At 34.2% G+C, this 27063-nt stretch overlaps 1 protein-coding gene across 8 annotated transcripts in view; it reads left to right on the plus strand.

Annotated features, from left to right (window-relative positions):
- EEA1 (early endosome antigen 1) overlaps window positions 1-27063 on the plus strand; it is a 137121-nt gene that overhangs the window by 43396 nt on the left and 66662 nt on the right. For all 8 annotated transcript variants that reach the window (XR_012324266.1, XR_012324265.1, XR_012324264.1 and 5 more), the window contains 8 exons: window positions 3077-3201; window positions 9041-9095; window positions 9192-9257; window positions 11162-11201; window positions 12453-12566; window positions 18234-18355; window positions 19481-19636; window positions 25322-25438. Coding sequence is in view for 4 of the 8 variants with exons in the window: in XM_019952706.3 (XP_019808265.2) it covers window positions 3077-3201; window positions 9041-9095; window positions 9192-9257; window positions 11162-11201; window positions 12453-12566; window positions 18234-18355; window positions 19481-19636; window positions 25322-25438 (795 nt within the window). In the remaining 4 variants the exon portion in view is untranslated. The remainder of the gene's footprint in view (window positions 1-3076; window positions 3202-9040; window positions 9096-9191; window positions 9258-11161; window positions 11202-12452; window positions 12567-18233; window positions 18356-19480; window positions 19637-25321; window positions 25439-27063) is intronic.

A 27063-nucleotide genomic window follows, 5' to 3' on the forward strand; every position in this document is an offset into this window, starting at 1 on the left:
AGTCAGCACTATGTGTGTGTGTGTGTGTGTGTGTGTGTGTATGTGAGAGAGAGAGAGAGAGAAGGTGAGATATTTGGAATGATTAAGGGAAATAAAATGTAGCTGGCTATTTTGGTGTATTATTTTTTGCTGTTTTACTGTTTGTAAGTTATCTATCTAGCAACCTTAATTCCCTTGAAGATAGTTTAGAAAAAATAGAGGAGTCTCTTAATATCCAGAATTAGTATCACAAAGCCCATGAACTAAAGGTCATGTACTCTATTCATGGGACATCCCTCAGATATTCATTCTGAGCTTATTTTACTTTTTTTTTTAAAAAAATATTTATTTTTATTTTTGGCCGCGTTGGGTCTTAGTTGCGGCACGTGGCATGCGGGATCTTTCGCTGCAGCGTGCACGCTCAGTAGTTGTGGCGCGCAGGCTCCAGAGCGCATGAGCTCTGTAGTTGTGGCATGCGGGCTTAGTTGCTCCATGGCATGTGTTCCCTGCCCAGGGATCGAACCGCATCCCCTGCATTGGAAGGTGGATTCTTAACCACTGGACCACCAGGGAAGTCCCTTTACTTTTATTTTAAATGAGTGATGTGGTTTAATAAACTTTTTTTCCCTTAATCTGTCTTTCCTATCCATATCAGGCAAGTGCTGCTAGAAATAGCATAGGAATAATTTTTAGAAATGATTGTTGAAAGACAAAACAGGGTGTAAGAAAAACTATAGAATGTGGGTACAGGAATTAGAGACTTGCCAGAATTAATAGAGTGGAAGACACCCATTCAGTGATTAATATTTATGCTTCTGGGACATTAAGCAAAGGTTTAATATCATCTTTTTAAGTAGGTGAGGAAGTGCATATATGTATTTTAGAATTATTTTCATCAGAAATGTCCCAAAATTGAAGTTTTATTTAAACATGCAAGCTCTAATCACATGGAAAAGTTACTTAGGTGGAATATTTCTAAATATGTATTACTGAATTTCTAAAATTTCTCTTTAGGGATGAATCAGTTCTTTCTGGAGTATTAACCTGGTGATGTTTAGAAGCTTTAAGAAAGTATGGCATACCCTAATGGGATCATTAGCTTTTTGGCGTCCTTGGGTATCTCGAGCCAAAACCTGGAAGTAAAGACAGTGGTCAAAAAGCCAAAGTTTTGAAGATTAAATAGCATAATTGGGATGTGGATTTCCTGAGGAACACTGTAATTTGCCTTCTAGTTACTAGCAGAAGCTGAGACACGAAAGAGAAATGACAAGCTAAATATTATAGGGGTTTATGTGCTGTTGCACTAAAAGCATGTTAACTAGTGTGGTACAGCAGTTACTGGGCAGAAGTTATAAGAATACCAAATAGAGCTTAATATAGAGCCATTATGAAATATGATGGTAGATAATAGATGGCTTTGAAAAAAGATAATACCAAGTAGATTAAAACACAGGCTGGGGGCATTCATTCATTCAGAAGACAGTGCTGAGCATCACATATCTGGATCCTAATGGCATTATTCTGATGTCCAAAGGCGCATCCTCAGTACTACTGTCTTTGCTTACTTTAGGAGTTTCATAAGACATCATTGCATTCATTCACCTGTAGTGCCCCTGCCCTTCACTCTGGCTCTGTGATCAGAACATACCTCTGTTTCCCAAATGCAGCATGACTGTGTTTCATACCTTTTCCTATATCTTTGTTCATGCTCCTCCATGTGCTTAGAATGCCTTTATTTCTGACAAGTAAATTACTATTCAGTACCTAATTCCAGTGTCTCATATAGACATATTTCTACATATATGTATATACACACATACATAATATGTATGTGTTTGTGTGTGTGTGTGTGTGTGTTTAGTTTTTGGAAAGCATTAACTGCTGCTGCAGGCAGATTTGGATATTCCTCTTGTGTTCCTGTAGTTCTTTAAATATATCAATACTTCTGTTATACCATTGTCTGGTAATGTTATGTTCATTGAGCCTTGATTCTGCCATATGATGTGCATAAATGATGTGAAGGTATGTTATTTGTATAGCACCCAACAAAGGAGCAGAAGTTATTTGTTTATTCTTAGTTTTTATGTGTCCGGAGTACTTATTACTTAGCTCAGTCTATCCTTTGGAAGGTTTTATAATCTGCAAGCTGTTAAAGCTCTTCTGTTTTTTTGCCAAATTCTGCCCGCCAGGTTCATTCATATTTCATTAAATAAGTACACTCTGTAGAAAGTATATGGTATGTTCAAAATACTGCACTAGCCATTAGGGAAATGTAGATTAAAAGCTTCATTGTGTTGTGCATTATAGTGGATGTAGAAACTTGACAAACTGATGATGAGAATGCTGGAGGAAAAAAGCAATATATGCAAAGGCGTAAAAATGTGAGATACTGTGGTGTGTTCAGGGAAACATAGGTGCTTCAGTATAGTTGAAGCATGTTATATAGAGTAAGGAATGTCCAGAGATCAGATTGGTTAGGTCATTGGGGAACTATACCTGCAGGACCTTGTATGCCATAACTATATAATAATTCTGGGATTATTTATAAGTTTTTAATATTTTATGGGACTATATATTAATTTTAAGCTTTTATAGTGTTAATCTTAAGTTAGCAAGGAATTTATTGATGAAAATACTTCTCAACCATTGTAGATACTCTGTGGTAATTATGAGTTATTTATATTACCTTTTTTCTCAATGATCAGAGTGCTTCATGTTCTTAATATTTTGGTTATTCCTGTGCAGTAGATTGGAGCAGATATTGTTTTACTGAGGGAGATATCTAGAGAGATGGAGGATATGATGGCAAGTCTTCTCAACTAGACTTCTAGATTAGAACTAACTTCTCAGATTAGAATTCTATACTCTAGCCATTAATTTATTCAACCTAAAAGATGGTTGTAAGGGTTTTAAAAAACATTTTGTAAACTGCAACCAGGATAGGCAGTGATGTACCTTTGCACAGTACCAGAATTTGGGCTTAACACTGTAAATTACAATTTACCTGTTGGTATGAATAATACATATGACTGTATTTAATAACATACAAATGGTTATTTTGCAATACTAAATACTATTTTGAAACCTTTTTCTGTAGGGTTTCATATGTCCGCAGTGTATGAAATCTCTTGGATCCGCTGATGAACTTTTCAAACACTATGAGGCAGTCCACGATGCTGGTAATGATTCGAGTCATGGAGGAGAAGCTCTGGCTCTGAAGCGGTACAGTATAATAGTTTTGAAGTGTAATGTAGTGAATGCATGTGATATCATTGTTTTATCATGAATACTTAGTTTTCGAAAAGAGTAGTGTTTTTATATTATTTAATTTAAATCTATTTTCTTTTAGCATAGCCTTCATCTTTTATTGTTATAACCAATCCTATCCTTGACCAAAAACTATCTATACCAGCATCTACAATATGGTTCACTGGTTTATATTTTTAATAAAGATTGTGATTTTTTAAAAGGTTAAATTTGATTTAGCAATTCTGCTTAATAAAGAATGATATGCTTTGTTTAGAAGATTTTACAGTAAGTTGTTAAAATAATGAATTTAGCAAAGAATTAAATTGAATAATTATTAAAAAAACATTTTTTTTGTAATCACCAGTATAACAGCAAGCACACATAACACATTCTATTTCTTGACAATTTTGCCTGACCATTTTAAGAATTAAACTAAAATATAATTAATTAGAACAGCATTCAACAGTATGACTTTGCTTTTCTTCTTCTACTGGTAAGGACTCTTGTCTTATATTCCCACTAAGGAAGAAAACTTGATTTTATTCTACTTATAAAAAATTGTTTTTCATGTTTTTCTTTAAAAAAAAAAGCCTCTTAGTTGGTTAATATGCTATAGCATAAAGGACACCACATTAAGGAAAAGTATTATGACCACATTTTGGTTGATAGATACGTAGAACTATAAAATATGGTTGTTTTAATTTATTAAAATATGTGGGAAAACCAGAGCTTTTGGGAAATATGAATCTTCCCTTTTACATGACTATTAGTGCTCTTTAGGATTTTAATGTATGAGTCAATAATTTTGGGTACTGTTCTTTTGTCATTTGTTAGGAGATAGATATAAAATATATACTTATATATAAATGTTTATATATTTAGTGTCAGTTTAACAGAGTTGCTTTCTCAGCTGTGAATTAGTGCCGAATACATGAACTTTCAACATAAAAAGATCCATAGTCTACCTGTGTTCTTGCTTCTTAACTTTTCATCCAATGTTTAGCTCACTAAAACCTGGTTTTTGCCCTATGATTCTCCTGAAAATACTTCTTCAAAGGTCAACGGTAAAAAAAAACCTGGATTATTTTCAGTTTTTATTTTACTTGACCTCTGTTTTGGTTATCTATATAACTGTGTAACAGTCCACTCCAAACCTAGTGGTTTAAAACTGTAACTCTGTATTACTTCTCATGATTCTTTGATTTGACTGGATGGTTCTGCTTTAAGTTATGTAGAGTTGAGTGCTGGGAAGGCCAGAAGGTCCAAAATGACCTCACATTCACGGCTGGGAGATGATGCTGGATGCTGGCTGTCAGCTCAGCTGGGGCTGTATATCAGGGGACTCAGTTTTCCTTCATGTAGGCCTCTCTATGCTGCTGCTTGGACTTACAGGCCAGCAATTGGGTTCTAATAAAGAGCATTACAAGAGGAAAGAAACAGAAGCTGCCAGTTATCTTAAGGCCTGGCTTCAAAAGTTTCAGAGTGTCACTTCTGCCATATTTTATTGGTCATAGTAGCTACAGGAGTGCTCAGGAAACTGAGGGCCAGCTCAGATTGAAGAGGCCAAGAAGTAAGCTCTATCTTTCAGTGGAGGAGTGGCTTCTGTGTATACGAAGGGAAGAACTTGATGGCAGCCATCTTTGTAGACTATTTATTACAATCTCTGCACAATTTGGTTCTTTTGGCTCTCTTTCCTTCTACTCTTCTGAGACAGCACATCATTGTGATAATTCTTTCTTGATCTGTTTAATGTACTCCCTTCCTCTATATAATGTACTTGGGGTAATATCCATATCCATGACTTCCTCCTAAACTACATCTCCAACCTAGAATTATCTCCCAAGTTGCCTACTAGGTATCTTCTCTTAGATGTTCCAAAGGAACATCTCCCTGTTGACATTTGTAAACAGGGTTCATTATATTTCCTTCTAAACCTTTTCCTTACCTACTGTTACATCTTCTGGTTAATGGCAACATTATCTTTCCACCAAGTTACTAAAGCCAGAAAATTGGATATGCTCATTTTTACACACTTACCCTCCCCTATTTGATCTGTCACAAAGTTTAGTTAATTCTGTCTCCTTAAAAGCTCTTATAACCCTTTTTTTTTTTTTTTTTTGCGGTACGCGGGCCTCTCACTGTTGTGGCCTCTCCCGTTGCGGAGCACAGGCTCCGGACGCGCAGGCTGAGCGGCCATGGCTCACGGGCCCAGCCGCTCCGCGGTATGTGGGATCCTCCCAGACCGGGGCACAAACCTGTGTCCCCCGCATCGGCAGGTGGACTCTCAACCACTGCGCCACCAGGGAAGCCCCTCTTATAACCTTTTTTTATCTTCCCTGCTACGGCTTAGTTTAGGCTTCATCATCTCTCACTCAAAAATATTTTTCAGTATTTATAGTTAGCTCTCTCCCTATGTATTGTACCTCTCTACTTAACTCTCCATGTTGCTGCCAGACTAGTATTCTTTTTCTTTTTTTAAAAAATAAATTTATTTATTTTATTTTTGGCTGCATTGCGTCTTCGTTGTTGCATGTGGGCTTTCTCTAGTTTCAGTGAGCAGAGGCTACTCTTCGTTTTGGTGCGCGGGCTTCTCATTGCAGTGGCTTCTCTTGTTGTGGAGCACGGACTCTAGGCGCATGGGCTTCAGTAGTTGTGGCATGCAGTCTCAGTAGTTGTGGCTCACGGGGTCTAGAGCGCAGGCTCAGTAGTTGTGGCGCACGGGCTTAGTTGCTCCACGGCATGTGGGATCTTCCCGGACTAGCGCTCGAACCCATGTACCCTGCATTGGCAGGCGGATTCCTAACTACTGTGCTACCAGGGAAGCCCCAGACTAGTATTCTTAAAATGGAAATTTGATTGCTTTATTCTGAATATTAACTTTCACTAGTTTCTCATTGTTTATGGAATAGTCAGTGTATACTTTTCCAGGTTTATTTGTTATTATATGTGTTCTTCCCATCTTCCTGTACCTCTCCAATTTCTTAAAATTACATCCTGCCGTTCTATAACATATTGGGTAGCATGTGACTATGGGCAAGATATGTCTTCTAGATCAAAGCCCACGTGACTTAGGTGGGTCATGAAACCTTTTTGTTTTAAAGCTCTACAGTTAACATATGACAAACTGAGAATTCCATCAACATCAATCATATATATGAAACGTGATGCATTAGTTTTCTTGGGTCCAGATTTTAAAATTAGATGTATGGATAGCATATGCAGAATACAAAATTCAAATGGTTCAAAAAATTATGTGGTATAAATTGACTCCTTGCCACCCTTTCCCCCTAGCCTCTTACTTATCATCAGTTTCTTGTGTATATTTACAGAGATAGTGTATGCATGTATACACATATGCTTATATCTGTGTATATATAAAGAAATATATAAATGTATGTAATTACATAAAAGAGAAGTTCTGCATTGTCCTATACCTTTTGTTTCTCTGTGTATCTTATGGATTGTTTCATATCAATGCAGGTAAAGCTACCTCATTCTTCTTAATGACTGCATGGAATTTTATCATTCTCCTGATCATAGCATTTAGGCTATTTCCAGTGTTTTGTAATTATAAATATTGTGGTATATGTCCTTGTGGACATAACATTTGCACATGTTTGAATATATCTGGAAGATAAATTTCTAGAAATGGAATTTTTGGATAAAGTTTCCCTTTAAAATTTTGATTGATGTTTCCTAATTTTCTTTTGTAAATACCCTAGATTGCTTTGATATGTTACACGTTTCAAAAGATTTTCTTTGCTAGGCAAATTGCTTCAAAAATTTGTTAAGTGGCACTTTTTAAAAGATTAATTGGAGTAACTGAGCCCACCCAATTAGAAGTTGAATTGGAATTATCTTCCTTTATCTTCCTTGCAATTTCATTCAATTTAGTATTAGCCTTTCAAGAATATTGTTATTAATTCCTCTCTTCATCATTTTAGTTTATACATAGAGTTGGAAGATTAATAAAGAGTAGGGAAAACTTAAAACGTATATACACTTTTCTATACACATATTAAAACTAAGTGTTCCCTGTGTTCTTCTCATATTAAGACTAAGTTGGCAGGTGGTTTCTACAAGTTGGGTAAGTTCCTAGGGCCACATGGGAGAGAGGGAGGGGAGGGGAGACACACACACACACACACACACACACACACACGAAGTAAAGAAAACTAATGAAAGTGTCATAAAAAGACAAATTTTAAGAGTCAACAAAAGAAACAGGAATCTATTATCCAGTTTTACTTTTGTATTCAGAGATTAAAGACGTCACCTCAAAGTTTATCTCCATCATGAAGTGCTTGTAAGTAGAAGTGATCACTATCTTTATGCCTCTGTTTTTTTAAAAAATTAATTGATTTATTTTTGGCTGCATTGGGTTTTTGTTTCTGTGTGTGGGCTTTCTCTAGTTGCGGCGAGTGGTGGCTACTCTTTGTTGTGGTGTGCGGGCTTCTCATTGCGGTGGCTTCTCTTGATGTGGAGCATGGGCTCTAGGCGCTCGGGCTTCGGTAGTTGTGTCATGCGGGCTCAGTAGTTGTGGCTCGTGGGCTTTAGAGCACAGGGTCAGTAGTTGTGGCGCACGGGCTTAGTTGCTCCACAGCATGTGGGATCTTCCCGTACCAGGGATCGAACCCGTGTTCCCTGCATTGGCAGGTGGATTCTTAACCATTGCACTACCAGGGAAGTCCCTATGTCTCTGTTTTTATTTTTATCATAGAACTGATGGTCTGTTACTCTTCTTTCCATGTTTACTTGCCCCATTAAACTGAACAACTTGAGAGTCTGGCATAGACAAGTTCTGTTGAATAATGAAGTAATTCTTTACATATGAATGGCTACCAAAGGTAGAGGACTTATTTCTCCATCTTTCACATTTTTCTTTGTTGGCAATTTCCTTCTTTTTCTATTATTAACCATGTTTCACAGATGAAGCTGACTCTGTTATTTGTTCTCTACCCCCACTCCCATCCTAGAGAATAATTCTCGCACCAGTATGTCCCATTATCTTTTACTTTCTGATAACGCTTGTGCTGGTGTGGACTTGGTCTTCTGAAACATTAGAACTTATCCTGTTCTGTTCCCTTTGTACTAGAATCAGTTAACTTGAGTATTCCCAATCAGCTCAGTTCAGTTTTGTGTCTTCTACCATGGCAGCCATTGGAGTGGCGTGGAGGAAGGAGAGTCCCTTTTTCTGCTATTTATAATCCAACAGGGGAAGATATGTTCCTCATATCCACAAGAATAATCCTAAATGTGTTTTCTCATGGAATCTTTTTCCTGCATTAGGTCCTTGAGGTGTCTGCTCACCATTCTTTGTCAGACTGACAGAGAATTAGGTGAAGTGAACAGAATGTGAAGTTTTGACAGGAAAGAGCATTTCAGACTCAAGAAACAGAAAGAAGCCAGAATTGTTAGAGCTAAAGTAATGAGGGTGAGAGTGGTAAGGCAGGGAGTAGATTGTGCAGATTTTATAGTCCTTGTTAATGAGTTTAGATTTTACACTACTGCAATAGGAATCTATTGATGCTTATTGCTGGTAAATTAATGGGAGATATTTTGCTTTGGGCTCAGGTTCTTGACAGTCAGTTTTATCATTTCCATGAGAAAATGTTCTTCCCTTTATAGACAATGTGCTTTAGGAATAAAATTATTTTCCCAAGGATTATATATATATATGTATGCCACTATACATAAAATCTATAGTATTTTTTTAAGACTTGAGAAAATTAGAATACTAATATGCAGTCACTGGCCATGATTTGTTAAAGAACATTAACTATTAATTCCTTTTTTTTCAACTTATGTTTAGAGATGACATAACACTACTCAGACAAGAGGTCCAAGACCTACAGGCTTCACTTAAGGTAAGACTAAAAATGATTATACTTGTTTATTTTCAGTGTTTCAGATAAATAAAATCTTTTACAATTTACTAATTAAAAACTGTTTTCTTCTCTTAGGAGGAAAAATGGTACTCAGAAGAATTAAAGAAAGAATTAGAAAAATTTCAAGGGCTGCAGCAGCAAGTAATTGCTTTTAAATACTTGAAGTGTGTTATTAGTTGTTTATTTTCATTGTTGAAAATTAAGCATTATACTTTTTTGTAAACAGGTGGCCTGATATGAATAACTTCCTAATTTGTTTCTCTGTGTATTAGCCTACATGTATATCCTTTGTAGTACTAATGAATGCAAACCAATATAACTAATATGTGGGAAGGTCAGATGTAACTCCTTAAAGGTGCTCCATTAAGAATCATTTACCTATGGATTGTTTAAAACATTATTCTTATTTTCTGACAATATACCTAAATGGTTAAGAAATATAGGTTCAAACAGTAGTGAAGCTCTTCAGAGCATTTGTGTTTGTGACAAATTAGAAATCACTAAAATGTCTGTTAATAAGGACAGAACCATTAGTAGCTGCTTACAGTTTATATTAGTGGAGATTGTTTGAAAACTTGGGAAAACTGATGTATTAATTATGTTAAAAAACATTTGTGTCTTTGTACACACACAGGCACATATGTACTATACAACTTTACATAAAAATAATATATAGGGAAAAGAACAAGCAAATCATTGTGGTATCAAAAGTGGTTATTTTGAGGGATTTCACTTGATATCTTAGATTCTTTATATATATATATGTTCTTTATAGCTTAATGTATTTTCTAAACAATGTCTTAACCAATTATGATTTTTATACTAAAATTATTTTGACTTTTATACTAAACTTACATAAAGAATCATAGAATAATGAATTTTACCAAATACATATATAGTTTTCATTTATAAGAATAAAACTGACACCCTTTAACAATAGCTCTACTACTTTTATAAAGTAATTAGTGATCCCTGTGCACATTATCTTAGCACATTATGACTCCCAGTTGGTCTTTTTGTCTTTTCACCAAAAATTGTGATTTAGACTAGGAAAAAAACAAATAAATGGATAAAAAAGATATCAGTCTTATTACTGCTCAGCTTCTATAATTGAGGACGCATTAAAGAGGTTTTTAGTAATCCAAAATACTTATAGTTCACTTATGTGTGTTTTACATAGATGCCATTAACAATCATTCAAACATGAGCTGTATTATTTTCCGCACCTGAAAACACAGAGGAAATTGTTTACTATATTTGATACGGCTATTTTACATTTATAATATAAATTAAATACATTCCCACAGTGCAATTGCCTTGATAAGAAATTTACCTTTGGGGGAAAATGTATTTTAATTACTGATGATTATTAGCAATCAGTATGTCTAAATCCAATGTATAGGAAAATAAAAAGTCAGATGTACTATGAGATACCTTATGAAACTTTTTCAGGTATATGTAATTCTTTAGAATATGGGAATAATGACTAGGTGGTATATTATTTTATTCCTAATGCATGGGATAAATTAAACCTTATGGAATACATTCTTTATTTCGGCTCCTTTAAAGACAATTTATAATCTGGAATTAAAAATTTATGTTTTTAAAGCCAATTTTTTAGTAGTGTTAGTTTCATGGCATATTTCAGCTTATGAAAAGTTTTGACTATTATAGGATTGAATCTTGTCTGCTAACTTAAGTATTTGCTTTAGAATCTATTTTTATAATTGTGATAGTTTATGTTACTTATTACTGTATTTATGGAATTTAAGATGCCATCTTGGCAAGACTCATAAAAATTTAATATATGTTAACATAAAATAATTCTTAGAATCAGTGAGCTACAGTTACATCATTATTCCAGACTGCCTAGTCATACCTTAGAGATCTAGAAGAATGTGAGCAGGCCAAGATTTGATTTTCATCAAAATCTTGCTACTTACCTGACAGAATGTGGATTTCAGAGATTTTTTTCACATTGGCAATTGTAACAGTATTGTCTTTTCCTTTTAATGTATTTGTTTATGTTTTTTGTTTTCATTGAGGACTCTAAACCTGATGGATTAGTGACTGATTCATCAGCAGGTAACTTTACTTGAAGCTGTTAATTTTTCATTTTTCTTTTTCTTCTTTCTCATCCTTTCTTTCTTTTTCTGTGATGCTTGCTACATGAATTTTATTTTGTGATTATACTTTATGGCTTTAAAACAGTGAAGACAACAGTCATATTCTAGGCTGAGAGTATCTGTTACCTGTGAACTTTGTAACTTAATCAGTTAATGAAATCTTAGTCCTGTTTTAGTTCATTATATTCTGAAGTTAGAAAGAAACTTCTGAAATATTACATTAATATGGTGGTTAATGAAAATTTAGATCTGTATTAAAGAGCGATGCAGTTTTTTCTCTTGAAATAAAAAAATGATGAAACTAGCATCTTGGTAATGGACTTTAACTGGAGGAATGCTCAATGAATAATCAAAATTATATTTTGAGATTAGCTATTGTATTTAATGTCCCTCTGAAATCCCTTTTCTTTATGAGAATGAAGTAGTAGGAGTTGACTGCATATTTTAATTGATTATTTTATTTAAGACCTTGATTGTTCTTAAAACAGTTCTAATTTCATTTCGCATTGTTACATTTTTCATCAGCGGTGCAGGATATATTTCTTTTTGGTCAGTTGACCGATATAGGAAAATAACTGAGAAATGTGAAGTCACAATAATCCTTAAACAAATATTTATAAATTATTTGGGTATGATTGCTAAATATTCCTTTCATTTGTTTTACATGTTTGTAAACTATGACTTGAGTCTTAAATGAATTGGCTATGCTTAATTCTCTTTTTTTTTTAATACATTTATTTTATTTTTGGCTGCATTGGGTCTTTGTTGCTGCGTGCCGGCTTTCTCTAGTTGAGGCGAGCTGGGGCTACTCTTTGTTGCGGTGTGCGGGCTTCTCATCGCAGTGGCTTCTCTTGTTGCGGAGCAGGGGCTCTAGGCGCGCAGGCTTCAGTATTTGTGGCACATGGGCTCGGTAGTTGTGGCTAGCGGGCTCTAGAGCGCAGGCTCAGTAGTTGTGGCGCACAGGCTTACTTGCTCCGAGGCATGTGGGATCTTCCTGGACCAGGACTCCAACCCGTGTCCCCTTCATTGACAGGCGGATTCTTAACCAGGGAAGCCCTATGCTTAATTCTTAAAATGTGAAGATACTCTACTAGTAATTGGCTAGTAGACACATGTTGATTGTCTTTAACTTCTACAGTGATTATAAGTAATAACAATTTAGGAAATGTAATTCACATTGTATTTGAATAATTACTGTACTTTTTTGTAGAACTACAGTCTCTGGAACAGCAGTTAGAAGAAGCCCAAACAGAAAATTTTAATATTAAGCAAATGAAAGACTTATTTGAACAGAAAGCAGCCCAACTTGCCACTGAAATTGCAGGTAAATTAAATCAGAATTATTTAGCCAATATATCAGTCTCATTACAATTTTGCCATTGTATATCCTAGAAATAAACATTGTATTTTAGTGTGATAAAGCATTTGTTATAGATTGTGGTGGTGATTACTGCCATTTAATGATAATAGAGTTGCTATATAAGTTATTTTGTTTGTTCTCCCACCTCCTCCTTTCAAAGGACTGATTTTCTCTCTAAAATTCTTGAATTTTAGAGAAGATGAATTTTCTTTTGGGGTATGCTTAAAGATTAACAAGTAACATTTTGAAGACGTTAAGTAATATAGTACAGATTTAACATTTGGTTATGCTAACAATCGCATATAATGTTTTTAACTACATATACATGCTTTTAGGTAATATATTGTATGTGATTAAGTATACATTAAAATGCTAATTAGTAATTTATCGCTGTGTGGAATTTATGTAGACAAAGACATTTGATCATTTAAAGTTTATCATTTAGCACCAGAGGGCAGACAGCAGAAGCAAGAAGAACTACAGTCATGCAGCCTGGGGAACAAAAACCACATTCACAGAAAGTTAGACAAGATGAAAAGGCAGAGGGCTATGTACCAGATGAAGGAACAAGATAAAACCCCAGAAAAACAACTAAATGAAGAGGAGATAGGCAACCTTCCAGAAAAAGAATTCAGAATAATGATAGTGAAGATGATCCAGGACCTCTGAAAAAGAATGGAGGCAAAGATCAAGAAGATGCAAGAAATGTTTAACAAAGATCTAGAAGAATTAAAGAACAAACAAACAGAGATGAACAATATGATAACTGAAATGAAAACTACACTAGAAGGAATCAACAGCAGAATAACTGAGGCAGAAAAACGAATAAGTGACCTGGAAGACAGAATGGTGGAATTCACTGCTGCAGAACAGAATAAGGAAAAAAGAATGAAAAGAAATGAAGACAGCCTAAGAGACCTCTGGGACAACATTAAGCACAACAACATTTGCATTATAAGCGTCCCAGAAGGGGAAGAGAGAGAGAAAGGACCAGAGAAAATATTTGCAGAGATTATAGTTGAAAACTAACCTAACATGGGAAAGGAAATAGCCACCCAAGTCCAGGAAGTGCAGCAAGTCCCATACAGGGTAAACCCAAGGAGAAACACACCGAGACACATAGTAATCAAATTGGCAAAAATTAAAGACAAAGAAAAATTATTGAAAGCCGAAAGGGAAAAATGACAAATAACATACAAGGGAACTCCCATAAGGTTAACAGCTGATTTCTCAGCAGAGATTCTACAAGCCAGAAGGGAGTGGCATAATATACTTTAAGTGATGAAAGGGAAGAACCTACAACCAAGATTACTCTACCGGGCAAGGATCTCATTCAGTTTCGATGGAGAAATAAAAAGCTTTACAGACAAGAAAAAGCAAGAGAATTCAGCACCACCAAACCATCTCTACAACAAATGCTAAAGGAACTTCTCTAAGTGGGAAATACAAGAGAAGAAAAGGACCTACAAAAACAAACCCATAACAATTAAGAAAATGGTAATAGGAACATACATATTGCTACTTATCTTAAAAGTGAATGGATTAAATGCTCCAACCAAAAGACACAGGCTCGCTGAATGGATACAAAAAGAAGACCCATCTATATGCTGTCTACAAGAGACCCACTTCAGACCTAGGGGCACATACAGACTGAAAGTGAGGGGATGGAAAAAGATATTCCATGCAAATGGAAATGAAAAGAAAGCTGGAGTAGCAATACTCATGTCAGATAAAATAGACTTTAAAATAAAAAATGATACAAGAGACAAGGAAGGACACTACATAATGATCAAGGTATCAATCCAAGAAGAAGATATAACAAATATAAATATATATGCACCCAACATAAGAGCAGCTCAATACATAAGGCAACTGCTAACAGCTGTAAAAGAGGAAATCGACAGTAACACAGTAATAGTGGGGGATTTTAGCACCTCACTTACACCAATGGACAGATCATCCAAAATGAAAATAAATAAGAAAACACAAGCTTTAAATGACACAATAGACCAGATAGATTTAATTGATATTTATAGGACATTCCATCCAAAAACAGCAGATTACACTTTCTTCTCAAGTGCGCACAGAACGTTCTCCAGGATAGATCACATCTTGGGTCACAAATCAAGCCTCAGTAAATTTAAGAAAATTGAAATCATATCAAGCATCTTTTCTGACCACAACGCTATTAGAGTAGAAAAACATAAAAAACACAAACACATGGAGGCTAAACACTATGTTACTAAATAACCAAGAGATCACTGAAGAAATCAAAGAGGAAATCAAAAAATACCTAGAGACAAATGACAATGAAAACACCATGATCCAAAACCTATGGGTTGCATCAAAAGCAATTCTAAGAGGGAATTTTATAGCAATACAAGCCTACCTCAAGAAACAAGAAAAATCTCAATCTAACCTTACACCTAAAGGAACTAGAGAAAGAAGAACAAACAAAACCCAAAATTAGCAGAAGGAAAAAAATCATAAAGATCAGAGCAGAAATAAATGAAATAGAAACAAAACAATAGCAAAGATCAATAAAACTAAAAGCTGGTACTTTGAGAAGATAAACAGAATTGATAACTCATGAAGAAAAAGAGGGAGAAGATTCAAATCAATAAAATTAGAAATGAAAAAGGAGAAGTTACAACAGACACTGCAGAAATACAAAGTATCCTAAGAGACTACTAACAGCAACTCTATGCCAAAAAAATGGACAACCTGGAAGAAATGCACAAATTCTTAGAAAGGTATAACCTTCCAAGACTGTACCAGGAAGAAATAGAAAATATGGATAGACCAATCACAAGTAATGAAATTGAAACTGTGATTAAAAATCTTCCAACAAAAGTCCAGGACCAGATGGCTTCACAGGTGAATTCTATCAGACATTTAGAGAAGAGCTAACACTCATCTTTCTCAAACTCTTCCAAAAAATTGCAGAGGAAGGAACACTCCCAAACTCATTCTATGAGGCCACTATCACCCTGATACCAAAACCAGACAAAAATACTAAAAAAAAAGTTACATACCAATATCACTGATGAATATAGATGCAAAAATCCTCAACAAAATACTAGCAAACAGAATCCAGCAACACATTAAAAGGATCATACACCGTGATCCAGTGGGATGTATCCCAGGGATGCAAGGATTCGTCAGTATACGCAAATCAATCAATGTGATACACCATATTAGCAAATTGAAGAATATAAACCATATGATCATCTCAATAGATGCAGAAAAAGCTTTTGACAAAATTCAACACCATTTATGATAAAAACTCTCCAGAAAGTGGGCATAGAGGGAAACTACCTCAACATAATAAAAACCATATATGACAAAACCACAGCCAACATTGCTCTCAATGGTGAAAAACTGAAAGCATTTCCTGTAGGATCAGGAACAAGACAATGATGTCCACGCTCACCACTATTATTCAATAGTGGCAATATTGCCACGGCAATCAGAGAAGTAAAGAAATAAAATGAATACAAATTGGAAAAGAAGAAGTAAAACTGTCACTCTGCAGATGACATGATACTATACATAGAGAATCCTAAAGATGCCAGCAGAAAACTACTAGAGCTCATCAGTGAATTTGGTAAAGTTGCAGGTACAAAATTAATGCACAGAAATCTCTTGCATTCCTATATGCTAATGATGATCTGAAAGAGAAATTAAGGAAACACTCCTGTTTACCATTGCAGCAAAAAGAATAAAATACCTAGGAATAAACCTACCTAGGGAGACAAAAGACCTGCATGCAGAAAACTATAAGACACTGATGAAATAAAGATGATACCAGCAGATGGAGAGATATACCATGTACTTGGATTGGAAGAATCAATCTTGTGAAAATGACTATACTACCCAAAGCAATCTACAGATTCAAAGCAATCCCTGTTGAATTACCAATGGCATTTTTTACTTAACTAGAACAAATCATCTTAAAATTTGTATGGAGACACAAAAGACCCCGAATAGCCAAAGCAGTCTTGAGGGAAAAAAACAGAGCTGGAGGAATCAGACTCTCTGACTTCAGACTATACTGCAAAGGTACCGTAATCAAGGCAATATGGTACTGGCACAGAAACAGAAACATAGATCAATGGGACAAGATAGAAAGTCCAGAGATAAACCCACGCACCTATGGTCAACTAATATATGACAAAGGAGGCAAGTATATACAATGGAGAAAAGACAGTCTCTTCAACAAGTGGTGATGGGAAAACTGGACAGCTACATGTAAAAGAATGAAATTAGAACACTCCCTAACACCATACACAAAAATAAACTCAAGATGGATTAGAGACCTAAATGTAAGACTGCACACTATAAAACTCTTAGAGGAAAACATAGGAAGGACATTCTTTGACATAAATCACAGCAAGATCTTTTTGATCCACCTCCTAGAGTAATGGAAATAAAAACAAAAATAAACAAATGGGACCTAATGAAACTTCAAAGCTTCTGTACAGCAAAGGAAACCATAAACAAGACGAAAAGACAACCCTCAGAATGGGAGAAAATATTTGCCAACGAATCAACGGACAAAGGATTAATCTCCAAAGCATATAAACAAGCTCATGTAGCTTAATATTAAACAAACAACCCAAACCAAAAATGGGCAGAAGACCTAAATAGACATTTCTCCAAAGAAGACATGCAGATGGCCAAGAAGCACATGAAAAGCTGCTCAACATCACTAATTATTAGAGAAATGCAAATCAAAACTGCAGTGAGGTATCACCTCACACCAGTTAGAATGGGCATCATCAGAAAATCTACAAACAACCAATGCTGGAGATGGTGTGGAGAAAAGGGAACCCTCCTGCACTATTGGTGGGAATGTAAACTGATACAGCCACTATGGAGAACAGTATGGAGGTTCCTTAAAAGTAAAAATACGATTACCATATGACATAGCAATCCCACTACTGGGCATATACCCAGAGAAAACCACAATTCAAAAAGACACATGCATCCCAGTGTCCATTGCAGCACTGTTTACAATAGCCAGGTTATGGAAGCATCCTAAATGCCGATTGACAGACGAATGGATAAAGAAGTTTTGGTACATATATACAATGGAATATTACTCAGCCATAAAAAGGAACGAAATTGGGTCATTTGTTGAGACGTGGATGGATCTAGAGACTGTCATATAGAGTGAAGTAAGTCAGAAAGAGAAAAATAAATATCGTATATTAATGCATATATTTGGAACCTAGAAAAATGGTACAGATGAACTGGTTTGCAGGGCAGAAATTGAAACAAAGATGTAGAGAACAAACATATGGACATCAAGCAGGGAAAGCGGCGGGGGTTGGGGGTGGTGGTGGGATGAATTGGGCGATTGGGATTGATATGTATACACTGATTTGTATAAAATTGATGACTAATAAGAACCTGCTGTATAAATAAATAAAATAAAATTCAAAAAGTAAAAAAAATAGTTTATCATTTAATGTAATCAGAAGTATAATTTTATTGTATATGTTTATGGTTATCAAAGGAATGTGAATTAGAGTGATATATAGATATATACTGGAATATACAAGAATTTATAAAACTGTTCTTCCCTAGAGTTAATGTCATGTCATTTGTATAACTATCTTTAATTAGATGTAAAGTCAAAATATGATGAAGAAAGGAGTCTTCGAGAAGCTGCCGAACAAAAAGTGACCTATCTAACAGAAGAATTAAACAAAGGAGCAACTATAATTCAAGATCTAAAGACTGAACTGGTAATTTAGAAGCCATTTATTAGAATGTACCTTATTTGAAATCGAAAAATTAAATGTATACACTGATGAAACATTTTTGGAAGTACAGCTTGAGTAGAATGGAGGAAAGAAAAAAATTCCCTTTAGTTTTTCCACATAAATGTATATACTTTATATGATTTTTAAAGTAAAAATGGAATTTTATGACACATAATTTATGACTTTAACATTTTTGTTGTTTCTATCTTAATATCGTGTCTTTTTTAGTAGTTTCCATATTTGCATCTCTGATCTTACCATCCCTTGAACTTTAGTTGTATAAATTTATACTTTTCGGGTACTTCTGATTGCATTTCTAGCTTTCATTTCAAATTCAACAAGTATAAAATCAAGTCATCCTGTTTCCTCTGTAACTGTATTTCTGTCATTGGTACCATGTATTTTCATCACTCTCCCCAGGCTTAACAACTTTGGATCTGTCCTAGCCTCCTTTCTGTCCTTTATTTAGCACTCAAGAAATATATGAATAAATGAATCAACTGTATTCAACCTGCAACAGACCCAAATTATGCTTATACCTGTTCCTTCTTCATGTTATTGACGAGTTTCCTAGGATAAAAAAATGAAGGAATTTAGCATTTATCAAGTGATTGTTATCACCAGTGGGTGTACTTTGTGAAGGAAAGGAAAGCAATTAAAGTGCTAAGGATAATTGTGAATTTGTGGTTTTGTACCTTGAGTGCTAATACTATCAAGTATAAGATAGAGCGGGAAAAGGAGAGGGTGGTTGGGGGAAGACATCAGTGTTTGATGTTTGGAATCTAGTAATTGATATTAAAGATTGTTTTATTTTGATTTCTTAGTAGTAAAACTATTTTAAAAATGTGTGTTGGCCTTCCCTGGTGGCGCAGTGGTTGAGAGTCCGCCTGCCGATGCAGGGGACATGGGTTTGTGCCCCGGTCCGGGAAGATCCCACGTGCCGCGGAGTGGCTGGGCCCGTGAGCCATGGCCGCTGAGCCTGCGTGTCTGCTCCGCAGCGGGAGAGGCCACAGCAGTGAGAGGCCTGCATACCACAAAAAAAAGAAAAAAAAAAGTGTGTTATTTTAGTTTCACTGTGATTTTTAATTAAAATGTGTTGTTTCACAGCTTCAGAGACCTGGAATAGAAGATGTTGCTGTGCTTAAGAAAGAACTGGTACAAGTTCAAACGCTAATGGACAACATGACCTTGGAACGTGAGAGAGAATCTGAAAAACTCAAAGATGAATGCAAAAAGTTACAAGCAGAACATGCTCACTCACAGGTAATGAAGTTTAATGCACTTAAATGAGATTTATGTTAACTTGTTTAGTGTGCACTCTTGAGTGAAGCCAGAATTTTTCCGAGTGACCTATCAAGCAGTATTTGCCTTTCTTTCATCTGGTCTGAGTAATATTTGTATATAGTCAATATAGTCTGATAGTCAATATTTTTAATATTTGCTCTATGAAGCTAGAGCCTTAGAGAAGAATGTTTGCATACAAGAGTATTATTCTGTTTAATAAATGATGTATATTGTATAGAAATTACATTTAAAGTTAAATTTGCTCCAGACTAGTCAGTAAGTAGTAATTAAGTTTATTTCAATTTGGTAGGGGTAAAGGAAGTATGATTTCATTGTCTTCATTTGTATAACCAATGTTGTTTAGAAAAAGTATTTAAGACTTATTTTCTATTCGACTTCTTTTTCATTTATCAGTTATTTAATTTTGTGGTTGAAAGAAGTCATAAAAATCATCTAGTCTAACACTCCATCCAGGAATTCCCTTTATAGCATCTCTGATAAGTGATCTACAACTCTTGCTAGGTGGTGTAGGGGTGCATATTTTTTCCTAAGTCAGCCATTCCATTGAGTTGGCATTTGTTTCCCTATAATTTACATGCACTGGTTCCAGTTCTCAGGAATTAAACATAGTAAACTGTTCTTTTCCACGTGAAATATTTGAAGACTGTTCATATTTACTCTGAGTTTTTTTCTTTTCCAGGATAAACATTCTCAGTTTCTTGTACTATTTCTTGCATGACTTTGGCCTGTAAATCCCTTATATAATTATGTCAGCATGTGACAAACTCTAGGATGTGTAGTAAATATATTTGCTTAAAAATGCCTTTGTCCTTCCTACTGTATCATAGGAGGTATTTTGTTATAACTAGTACTATGTGTAGTTCTTAAGCTCCCATATATTATGTGGACCTCTGTTTTTCATGTTTTCAGTTTAAAAAGTTGTTATAGTGACATTTCAACTTGCATCTCTTTCTTAGAGTTTTTCAGCTGGTGATCTAAAAGCCACTCTATTCATAATTAGTAACTTATTAATGAGCTATGGAGTATAAATATTATAGATAACCCATGTCATCCTTTATTTTAGTTCCTCCTGTATCTTATTAGTGGAGGAATGGTGAAAGTTTATGGGTACAACATGCATAGGCATGTGAGGCTTTATGATGCTTAACATTTCAGACTTTAAAGTTTATGAACTTCAGGTGCAGATTTCCCAAAAGTGATCTTTGTAGCCCAATGACACATAGTACCACAAATTTTCTAATAATTTCAGGGAGTTCATGAATTTATCAAAGCCAATAAAAAGCTCCTAATGTGTAATCAAGGAGAGTCTGAATCAAAGAAATCTAATGAGGTAAAATCCCATCCAGATAATGCTTGAGTAGAAATTTCTTTTAACCCTGGAAGTTAAGTATTAAGTTTGTTTTATATTTAAGGAATCTGGGCTCAATGAGGTTAAATAACTTGTTCAAGGTCATGCACCGAACATAAAGAAGCTTGGATTAGAACTCAAGTTTGGTCTGAAACTCGTGTTCTTTCTATATCATGTTATTTCCCATTTTAGGTGGTCTGGTGATTGCCTTAGAAGTAAATTTGTGCTATTAATCTTGATCTAATACTTATTTTTATTACTTTTTATATCTTGACATATTGTATATTTGTATTGAGTATAGCTTAAAATACTTTTGAGTTGTGTCTAGTACCATTTCCACATGAAAAAAAATTACTGTCTAAATATTCCATCTCATTTATTTGTTTATAACTGTTTTTAGCTTCTGCTTACTCCTTGAAAACTGGCATGTATTTTATTAATTTATTAAAATTCATTTCTATTTATTCTCAGTTAAGTGTGTTAGTGAATTATATAACTTAATAGAAAAAAAACTATTTTATATATTACTGCTTTACTGAACCTAAAACATTGGAATCAGAAACAAAACAGTAAAAGGAGTTAAAGAAACTAAAAATGTAATGATTTGTTTGGTATTTCTCGTTGAGGCTCAAGATATACAATCTGGTATTATACATTGTTAAATATGTTCCATTCCTTTCATTAAAAATATAACTTATGAATTCATTGACATTTAAAAAATCTAGATATTTTAGAAGGCATATAGAAAAATAACTCATTCTAAAGCATTTAAAAGTACTTTTAAAATAATTAGCTTTTCTTTAGATCAGAAATTAAGGTTAATAAAAGGATTATTCCTAAAAATCTACATTATTAAACATATCAAAGCTGTCATCAACTTATATTTGGTGTTGTCTTTAATGGAAATGATTTTTTAAGAATTTTATTTGTATTCCAAATATACTTATTTGAATCCCAATTTTTAAAGCTAATAAGGTTATAAAGAGATGGAATAAGTATGATTATACTCATGCATAGTTACTAAAGAGAGCATTTAAGTATCATTTAAAAGTAAGCTAGTATAAGAGATCAGATTTAGAGGTGTGTTTGGACTTTTTATTGTATGTTCAATGTGTACTTTTGTCAGTCTTCCACCTTTCATCCATCATTTTATTTTATTTTTTTCTGCTTTCTAATGGAGATGCTTAAACTTGAGGTAATGTGTTTTTGGAAGGCTTTTAATATTAGTACTACTTTTAATAGTACCATAGCACCATATGGCAATTTTGTGTTTTAAGGCAATCTCAGAACTTCAAACACATGCTCATTTTTGTTTTATTAATCAAGCAAATTTTTAACCATCTTTAAAATGATTATTTACTAAAACTAGTAGAATATTAGGACAATAATTATAATCTTAAAGCACTAGCAGGTTTGCGTGAAATATTTTTCCTTAATTATTTTGTAATTTAAAATTTTTTAGTAAAAATTCGATGTTAAATTCAATAATGTGGCTTCAAGGAAATGCAAACTATTTTATAGAGTCCTATATACTGTTTCCTTGTGTACAAATATCTAGTAACTTCTTGGAGATAGAATCACTCATCCCTTTAGCGAGTATTTTTTGAATGCCTGAGTGTCAGCAACTATTTTACATGTGGGGAATACAACAGTGAATAAGATACAGTGCCTGCTCTTATAAAGCTTATATTCCTTTGTGGAAACCAAATAATATATAAGTAAACCAAATCATGATAGAAAGTCAGTTAATGCTAAGTGCTATGTAGACAAACAAAACGGGATATGGACAGTAGTGGGGCTGGCAATAACGTGGGACAATGTTAGATAGAATGATCAGGGAAGGTATCCTCAAAGAGGATACATGGGAGAAGAATGAAGTAAGCAAGAAGCAGGGTGAAGAATTGGGAGCAGCATTCCCAGGAAGTGCAAGTGCTAAAGATTTCTAGCCACAAATGAGCTTGTCCTATTAACTAGTGAGGACTGTCTGTGTGACTTGAAGAACTTCTTTTTGAATTTCACCCAGTGATATTGCTATAGTGAATGTATTTATTTTCTTTGAAATTTTGTCTTCAGTCTTTATTTTTTAAAATAGAAACATATGATCACTGTCAAAAATTAAAACGACTCATAATGTGCAGTAGAGAGAGTGAAAGTGTCCTATAATTCACTCCTGTTCCTCCCCTTCCCCATAACTAAAATGTACCTTTAGGTGTATACTTTTCCCACATCTTTCTTTTTTCCCCCCTTGAGTAAAGTGAAAAATTTTAAATGCTTGCTTTTATATTTTTAAAAATTCTAGTTTAGAAACATATACATATTTAGTGTACGAAGGATACATTATAAAATTATTTATGTTACTGTATCTAAAAGGTATAAGATATAACAAAATAATTTTGGATACATTTGCTTTACATTTTCTTTGTTTAGTTCCTTTTATATGTTGGCATTTATCAGCAAGATAGATACTAGATAGATGTTACACATGGCTAACTGTATCTTATAAACTTTAATGTGGAATCATGGTATTTTAATGAAATATACTCAAAATTTGCATTTTAATACACTGTTACTTATTTCTGCTTATTGTGTGTGAAATATTCTAGTAATTCCTTTGAAAGAGAGTTAGAAGTAGGGATTTAAATATGATAATTTATTTTCCTGTGTGATAAGTAGGCATTTGTACTACATGATTAAAACATACTAATTTAAAGTAGCTGGATTGTTCCTAATATTTTTATTAACATCCATAATATTGCTAATAGAAAGTGATTCTGAGGTTCAAAGTTGTTAGACATAACAAATTGAAATAAACTTCCAATACCTATATCCATTTCAACGTTACATGACCAGTTCAAGACAGAAAGCGTTTAGGATACACTTTTTACTTGAACACAGTTAAAAATACATGAATATTTAAATATTTTCTTTGAAGTATATTTTATATACATGTTTTCCTTAAAAAATCAGGTCATAAACATATCTCAGACATGCTGTCATTCCCCAAAACATTTTTGAAACCTCTTTTTATTGACTTTAAAACAGTTTGGAAAGCACTCAAAAAACTAGTTTCATTAATTTATGGTTATTAAAATAAGCCCAAGTGCTTAATCATTCAGTTCAGTTACCTTGTTTACTAGTTTGTTTCTAAAACTTTATACCTTCATCCATTATCCTTATCCCTTCATCCACAATGGATTTGGTTTTATTATAATGAGAATCCTTTAACAAAAAAAAAGGGCCACACATTCTGGAAGGCTTTCCAAAAGAAGTAGCAAAAGATCACTTGGCATTATTGTCACAATAAATTAGTAGCCTTCTAAGATTTTTTCCTTGAAGATGAAAGTACTCACTTTTAATGTATGATATAGGTAATTGCCGATGTGTTCATTTAAAAAAATTAAGAAATTTATTGTATTCATATTATAGTTTATTTACTGATGAAGAATATAGGCAATTGAAAATAATCGTAATGTTAAGAATGTAAAAAGTAAAGCCAGTAAGCAGTATTAGAAATGAAAAAGTTCTCCTGTTAATATCACTTGCAGGAAACCATACTTAAAAGGCAGTACTTAGTCTCTCTCTAGTGGTTGAAGCTTTCATGTATAGGAAGCTTGTATTTCTAGGCTCTTTGCTTATCTTTCTCTTACCTTATTTATTAAATGATTAAACCATTGTTTTCATAATAGACATTAATTTTCATTTAAACAATATTAAATGCATTAAAGCAAATTCATACCCAGCTATTATTCATGGTCATAGAGTGATCCAGGTTAATGAAACTATATATAGCTTCTGTTTGATAACTTCTTTGGACAAATACTTTCCATTACAGTCCAAAAGATGAATCACCACTTTCAATGGTATTTCTATGTTGGTTGTTGCATTTAACATGATTTTGAAGTAAAAAAAAAAAAAGGCTGTGCACAGAAACTGGGAGAAAATATAGACATAACTTGGCATATCCTTTTTAAATTCAGGAGGATTAAAGTATAGAATTTAAAGCCAGTAAATTCAAGTTTGCAGGTTGGTGCTTACTTCAGACACATAAAATAGGATGTCAACTTTTCATTTCATGTATTATTAAATAAATGAAGTTGTATATTTTGGATAAATTTTAAAAATTAATTTTCAGCCAGAAAAGATGTAGAGCTGGTAAGATAAAGAATCAGGTTGAAATTTCTGAGTTATTTCAGTTCAACAACAATGACAAAAATGTATGTAATCTGAAAACCTTTGGATGCTTTCATTTCCTTTTTCATTTTAGTTTACTCTAATTTTCTTTTTTTTCCTTTTAGGCCATAATAGACCAGCTGAGGAGTGAACTTGCCAAAGGCCCCCAGGAAGTTGCTGTATATGTGCAGGAACTACAAAAACTTAAAAGTTCAGTTAATGAATTAACACAAAAAAATCAGGTAAGAATTTAAAAACTACATATAATGGTGAATTGATTTTATAGATCTTAAACTTTAATCTTGTGTATGTTATTTATATATTGGCACAGTACAGTATGACTTGTTCTGTGTGGGTTTTTTTTTTTTAAGTGTTATTTACATTCACATTGTTATGCAACCAATTTCAGAAGTCTTTTCATCTTGAAAAACTAAAACTTAACACTCATTAAACAACTCCCCATTCACTGTCTCCCCTGCCCCAAACCCCTTCTACTTTCTATATCTATGAATTTACTATTCTAAGTAACTCATATGAGTGTAATCATACAGTATTTGTCTTGTTGTGTTTGGTTTATTTCACATAGGATAATGTCCTCAAGGTTCATTCATGTTCCTACCTTTTTAAGGTTATATTACATTGTATGTATATATTGTATTATCTATCATCTGTTGCTTCCTTTTGGCTAGTTCTATTGTCAATAGTGCTGCTTTCAACATGGGTATACAAATATCTATTTGTGATCCTGCTTTCATTTTTTGGGGGGTAGATACCCAGAATTGGAATTGCTGGATTGTACTGGTAATTCTATGTTCTGTTTTTTGAAGAAATCACCATACTGTTTTCCATAGTGGCTGTATCCTTTTAAATTCCCATCAACAGTGCACAGGGATTCAACAGTTTCTTCACATCCTTGCCAACATTTGTTATTTTCTGTGATTTTTATTTGTCTTTTTTTTGAGTGTTAAGGTGGTATCTCCTCATGGTTGATTTGCATTTCCCTAATGATTAGGAGGTTGAGCATCTTTTCATATGCTTGTTGGCTATGTAATTTTCTTTGGATTGTTTGTGTTTTTGTGTTGAGTTGTAGGAATTCTTTATATGTTTTTGATATTAACCCCTTATCAGATATATGATTTGCAAATATTTCCTCTTAGGTTGCCTTTTCACTCTGTTGATTGTATCTTTTTATAAAGGAAAAACGCTCCTGTGTGTCTCTACTCTCAATACTGTACTACACCTTCACTTCTGACATCAGATGTGAGGGTGTTCCGTATATTAACAGTTGTCAACACCAGCTGGGTGTCCTACAGTTTAGCTCAGTTCTTAAACGGCTTACCTGGAGCTAGCATCGGATTCCACAGATGAAGGGTGCAGTCCTGCAGGGCTGCCTGAGCACCCCAACCCCACCTCCGCCACACATCCCAATTCACACACCAATTGAAAGTCCAGCTTGTTACTTGTACTTCTGACCAACCGGCTATATAAATGGGAGGTTCCCAATCCCCTGCCTCCGGTGTGATTAATTTGCTAGAGTAATTCACAAAATTTGGGAAGACATTTTACTTACTAGATTACTGGCTTATTATAGATGACCATAACATAAGAACAGTGAGATGGAAGAGATGCATAGGGTGAGATACGTGTGAAAGGGTTTGAAGCTTCCATGCTTTCTCTGGGTGCTCTCCATGTGTTCACCAGCTCAGAGTCTCTCAAAACCCTCTCCTTCCTACACAGACATGATTGATTAAATCATTGACCACTGGTGATTAATTCAACCTTTAGCCCCTCTTCCCTCCCTGGAGGTCAGGGTGGGACTGAAAGTTCTAACCCTTTCTTCAAGGTTGGTTCCCCTGGCAACCAACCC

Source organism: Tursiops truncatus, chromosome 11, assembly GCF_011762595.2.
Source record: "Tursiops truncatus isolate mTurTru1 chromosome 11, mTurTru1.mat.Y, whole genome shotgun sequence".
Taxonomy (NCBI): Eukaryota; Metazoa; Chordata; class Mammalia; order Artiodactyla; family Delphinidae; genus Tursiops; species Tursiops truncatus.